The sequence below is a fragment of the Benincasa hispida genome, chromosome 8 (assembly GCF_009727055.1).
Source record: "Benincasa hispida cultivar B227 chromosome 8, ASM972705v1, whole genome shotgun sequence".
NCBI lineage: Eukaryota > Viridiplantae > Streptophyta > Magnoliopsida > Cucurbitales > Cucurbitaceae > Benincasa > Benincasa hispida.
Genome location: NC_052356.1, coordinates 50,614,589 through 50,620,706, shown reverse-complemented (window position 1 = coordinate 50,620,706; position 6,118 = coordinate 50,614,589). Strand labels below are relative to the sequence as shown.

General features: G+C 36.1%; 1 protein-coding gene across 1 annotated transcript; it reads right to left on the bottom strand.

Moving 5' to 3' along the window:
- Positions 1 to 5,279: 5,279 nt before the first annotated feature.
- On the bottom strand, positions 5,280 to 5,889 carry LOC120084110. The gene is made up of 3 exons (XM_039040011.1): positions 5,634 to 5,889; positions 5,566 to 5,576; positions 5,280 to 5,471 (listed from the first exon to the last, which is right to left on the bottom strand). Exons 1-3 carry the CDS (start codon positions 5,887 to 5,889, stop codon positions 5,280 to 5,282), a joined length of 459 nt encoding a protein of 152 aa, XP_038895939.1.
- Between the last annotated feature and the right edge of the window lie 229 nt (positions 5,890 to 6,118).

The following is a 6,118-nucleotide window of genomic DNA, read 5'->3' as shown; positions in this document are numbered from 1 at the left end:
CATCAACAAGAGTTGTTGATATCGGTTCATCTAGTCGGTCACATCTACCTTAAGTGTTGAAGGAGCCTAGATGTAGTGGGAGGGTTGCAAACTTACCTATTCATTATATGGGTTTAACAAAATCTCTGACCATCATATCAGATGGCAACATTGAAGATCCATTATTCTAAACAGGAAATGGACGTGGACAAAGATGAATAAGTCAAAGTCATGGATCTCGAAATAGAGTCTTGTGCTTCAATTCAGTTTGGGATCTTATAGATCAACCTGATCGGATTAAACCTATAGGTTGCAAGTGGATCTACAAGACGAAAAATGGTGCAGACCTTTAAGGCTAGACTGGCGGCAAAGGGTTATACCAAGGTTGAGGAGTTGACTGTGAGGAAACTTTCTCACCTGTTGTCATGTTAAAGTCTATTTAGATACTCCTATCTGTTGCCGCATATTATGACTATGAGATTTGGTAAATGGACGTAAGATTGCTTTTCTGAATGGTAATCTTAAGGAGACCATCTATATGCAACAACTAGATGGATTCATTTTTCAAGGTTAAGATCAAAAGGTTTACAAGCTTAATCGGTTCATTTATGAACTGAAACAGGCTTCTTGATCTTGGAATATAAGATTTGATTCTACGATTAAATCTTATGGCTTTGGTCAAAATGTTGATGAGTCTTGTGTTTACAAGAAAATCATCCAAAGTTCAGTAGTTTTTTTAGTATTGCAGGTGGACGATATCCTACTCATTGGAAATGATGTAGGTCTACTGATTGATGTTAAACAGTGATTAACGACCCAAATCCAAATGAAAGATTTGGGAGATGTGCAATTTGTTCTAGGGATCTAGATCTTTAGGGATCGTAAGAATAAAATGCTGACCTTGTCTCAAGCATCATATATTGACAAGATGCTTGTCCAATAGGGGTTTGTTACCTTTCAGACATGGAATTACCTTGTCTAATGAACAATGTTGTAAGACATATCAAGAAGTTAAGGAGATGAGATAGAGCTGGTGCATTGGCTGTTGGCAACTTAATGTATGCAATATTATGTATTAGACCTAACATTTGCTATATAGTGGGGAAAGTTAGTAGATATCAGTCTAATCTAGGATTAGATCATTGGACAGTAGATAAAACCATCCTCAAGTATCTTTCGGGAACGAGGGATTACATGTTTTTGTATGTGTTTAAGGATTTGATCCTTATAGGATACACTGACTCTAATTTTCAGACTGATAGGGATTCTAGAAAATCAACTTCAATATCAGTGTTCACTCTTAATGGAAAAGTTGTAGTCTAGAGAAGAACAAAGTAAGGTTGCATAGCTGACTCTATAATGAAGGCAGAGTGTGTAGTGGCTTGTAAAGCTGCCAAGGAGGTTGTATGGCTTAGAAATTTTTTTATAAATATGGAAGTTGTTCCAGACATGTTTAAGCTCATCACCCTTTGTTGTGATAATAGTGGTGCCATGACAAATTCCAGGGAGCCTAGATGCCACAAGCATGGAAAGCACATAAAGTGCAAGTATCATTTCATTTGGAAGATTGTGCACGAGGGGACGTGATCATTGATAACGGGCAGAAATGCACGTTATCATAGTGCTAAGTTCTTAAACAATCCTGGGTTGCATTGATAAAATATGATTAATTGCGTCCAAAAAGCATCAAATTCATAATATTGCGGTCATATGCGTTCATCACATATAAACAGTAGATTTTTGTGTTTTTATGCAGAATATGCGTTGACGCAAGGTGGAAATTGTGATCATAGGAAATCATTGGTCGATCGCAGCATTACCACAAGGCTTTACGGTGATTGTGTTCGCAAAAATTTGCGCAAGAAGGATAGCCACAACCTGGTTAGTGCAACTCGATAAGCGTATCTGGGTGAAAGGCACAATTAATCGCGATGGGACAGAAAGCTGATGATGGTCGGATCCGAATTAAGCTGACAGCCGCTAACGATAACAAGTATATTCAGCTTTTTGGTGACAAATATTCGGCGCATCAATCAGAAAATTAAAGTCATCCCATCTGAGCAATCATAAGAGAGAAGCCGACTTCACCTCGAAGCTCTATAAATATCAAAGGCATCCTTTAGAAAAGGGGTTAACCAGTTCCACTAATTCAGCACGTCTTTGTCCATAGTTTTTTCTTTTTATTTTAAGGCGGAGCAAGAGAAGAGTAAAGACGCCGGAGATTGCTCAGGGCAACTCGAGAGAAAACCTTGAGGCGTAAGAGCGGAGAGCGGGCCGATTCTCGCGAGAGCGAGATTATCTTTTGAACACGAGTAGAAAGACAGTGTAAAAGCCTGGGAAGTAAGAGATTGCTACCAGGCTCTTTATTCTATCCTTGCATTGTTATTTTGTACTTCATCTTTATATTTATACAATGGAAGTTCTTATTCTATATCTATTCACTCTCTTAGTATGAATGAGTAGCTAAACTAGTCGAATGGGTTGAGAAGAACTAAGCTAACATAACCTAGGATTATCAATGCATGCGATTGTCTTGTTTTATGTTGTGCCCAACACCTCTTTAGAGCTACTTGAAAGAGAGTCTAAAGAAAGAACCTAATGACTCGAGAGAGCTAGGTTACAATCTAGACTCGAGAGAGCGAGATTAGATTTGCATAAACAAGAGATAGGGACTTAGAGATAAGCTCTGTTTGTCAACATTGCATCGCATGCACCCTAGAGATAGGTATGATATTATGTGGTCGCATATTTGTGTGGATGTCATTTTGTCATCGCATAAATAGGAATAGAGGCTTATGTGTAGGCCCTATAGACTTATCGCATATATCGCATGCGTTCTAGCCTTAGAAGTCGTGGCATTCGCACCGAGAGGTGGTTTACTGTTGTATGAATGTTGCATGATCGCATAGCATGAACCATCCTAGGAAGTGTTAGCTGAAACTTTTCTCAACCCATTCACTGCATACTCATCGCATCTTTCGTTTATTTAACTTTTTTCAAACTTCGCCACATTTATTTATTTTTCATCACCGCAAACAACAATCCCAACAACTTATTTATTTATCCAGTTACCGCAAAGTTTTCCCAAAAATTACCAACGCAACCTATTTTTATAAGTCCCTGAGTTCGACCCTGGACTTACCAGGAAACTCAGTGGAGTTTACACTTGGATTCCGCTGAGGAAATTTAAGTGCTCAACGCATTTTTCACCATCGCATTTCATCCATATTTCCACATCATAAAATAACACATCAATCATCATAAAGATCGCTTTAGAGCATCATGTTACTGATTCATTTACAAAGGCTCTCAAGGCTAAAATGTTTAAGGGTTGCCTGGAAAGTCTGGGTCTAAGAAACATGCGACATTTAATCTAGGTGCAAATGGGATATTTTACTGGTCGCATAGTGTATGTCCTAGTTTATTGTTTTTGTGTACTATACTAGTTTTGTACTTTATTTTTGTACACCCCACTAGCTTTAGAACAAGTGGGAGTGTTGGGATTGATGTCCTAAATCTCAAGATCTTGTAGCTTGTAAAACTTTATTTGTACAAGCATATTATTTATTTAATAAAATAATTATTATTTTATTTGACATTTAGTTGAATTAACCCAAAACCAATAAACTAAGATCCATGGTTATTAGATATAACTTAAACATGTATGTAGAGACACACAGGCAGACCGTGTTTAATTAGTAACCTAAATGGTCTGTAGTAGATGGATAAGGTGGATACCTTACCCTGATGACATTATGAATACGACCTACTTTGTAGTTGTCACAATCATTGTAAAGTGTTACAGATGATCTGATCCTGATCATTCATGTGGAGACATGCGAGCAGAGGTATCCTATACAAAAAGATTGTATAAGATTGGACCACGAAATGAATAGTCTCTCTTTATAACACTGTTGCTTCAAAAGACTCACAATTCACCTAGATGACCATAGGTGACTTGACCTTAATCCTAAATGAGTTGTGAACCCTTGCTTATGAGGGCGGTTCTTTGATCTATATGGGTGAGAGTAGTCAAATTTGTCAATTCAATATGCCTATCATTTTAAGGATCGTCTGATTAGGGAGTTAGGAACTCACTTCTTCCCGATTGTTGGAGTAAGTAAATAAATTTCTCTCTTGGGGCTAATTTCGATTCTTGAACAATGTGGCATCACACCCTCTCTTGGCTCGAGAGGGGTTCAGTTATAGTTGAACTATAACTAATTGTTCATTAGAGGGATCAATGGTACTTAGGGAGTTAGATGTAACTATAGGGATAAAACGGTAATTTTGACCCTATGAAGAGTCAACGCACTGTTGATTAGATATATTTAATGGACACAGGAATATATCTATAGTGCAAAGAGTACAACTGTCAGTCTTTAGTGGAGTAACTGACAGTTAATAAAGATTGATTAATTTAATTAAAGAGTTTAATTAATTAATCAAGTATCATTGGAGTTTCAATCTATAGGTCCATAAGGTACCCTTATTAGCTCACTAAGGATTAATGATAGTCAAATTAATTTTGAATTAATTTGAAATGTTCAAATTAATTATAGGAAATTAATTGTATAAGATATGATTAATATAATGTATATGATGCATTATAATATAAAGTTTTAATGAGTGAAATAAATATTTGAATATGATTCATATTAATACTATAGGTTATATGAGAGAATAATAAACTATAGGTTATATTATATATGCCATTCGATTGCTTCCACTTTGGGGAATTCAAATCCCTTCACAATCAACTGCAGAAGTGGAGTTCATTGTAGCTGTCGCAGTAGTAAACCAAGCTGTTTGGTTGAAGAAGTTGATGCATGACTTACATTTAAAGTAAGAACAGAGTGTGAAGGTGTTGGTGGATAATTTAGCAACATTAGCTATTTCTTTGAATCCAGTTTTTCATAGAAGAACCAAGTACTTTAAGATAAAATATTATGTTGAGAGAGATACAAAAGGAAGGAGAAGTGTAGTTGGTTCATTGCAGTTTAGAGGAGCAAATAGCAAATATTTTTACTAAATCTTTTAGTGTTGGTCGTTTTCAAGCTCTTAAGAGCAAGCTAAATGTTTGCTGGATTTGAGTTAGGAGGAGTATGTTAGTAACTCAAGTGCAAATCTATGTCTTAAATTAGTCCAAAGTGTTAGTTCCTAGAAAAGTTGTTAGTGCCTGTATTTGGAGTTAGTTGCTATTTTTGTGAAGTTAATAGAGTTTGTTATCGACTAAGCTATTTTTAGCATATAGCATTAGTATTTATGTGAAGCGATTGAATAAAATTACACACACTTGTTCAATTCTCTTCTTTCTCTCTAATAAGAACAATAGGAGAAGGAAATACTTCAAGCCGTAGATTCAAGACTTCCATCCTCAAATAAAGAATGTTCCAACTCTGAGCAGCTAGAGGATTATCATCAGAACCATCATTAACACTGCAAGTGAAACGAAAATTGTTCGGCCACCATATGGAAAGCCCATCTTCCACCTGCATTACAAAAAGAAACTCTTTTTACATTGTGTTCTTGCCAACAACTCACACAAGAAAATCCATTAATTAAAAACACAAACACTGAACTCACCTGAAGTAAAACTGACGATCATGATAACATAAAGAAATTGAATCCATATATTTCCTAATCTTTCTTACTCCCAATGGTTGTCCTGAAGGCATCCAATTGAGAGTTGAGGCACTGAGCACACTCACTCCCACTGATATCTCTAGTACACTGAGGCATCCCATATCTCTTCCCTCTCAACCCAGCATCCAAAACATCAGTTTGAAACATCAAATTTTGATGAGGAGCAGAGGAAGCCAATCCACTCATTAGAGACAAACCATTTGAAGCCAAAGATGGGTCATTATAATTGGTGTCATTAAAAGTAGCAACAGAAGTTTGACCCATGTATTTCGTGAACTTACTATTTACTTGCTTTTTATTAAGAATTTACTTTCTGTTGTCAAAGGTACATATACTTTTCTTTAGATTGAAGTTATTATTCTTGTGCCAATACTCTTTAAGACTTACTAACGAGCAATTAGATAGAGTATGTCATCTAGTGATTTCTTAACTCAACCCAAAAGTTCATATTTTGTAAGTTATTTATATAAAGTATTTTATCTCTTTGACAGAT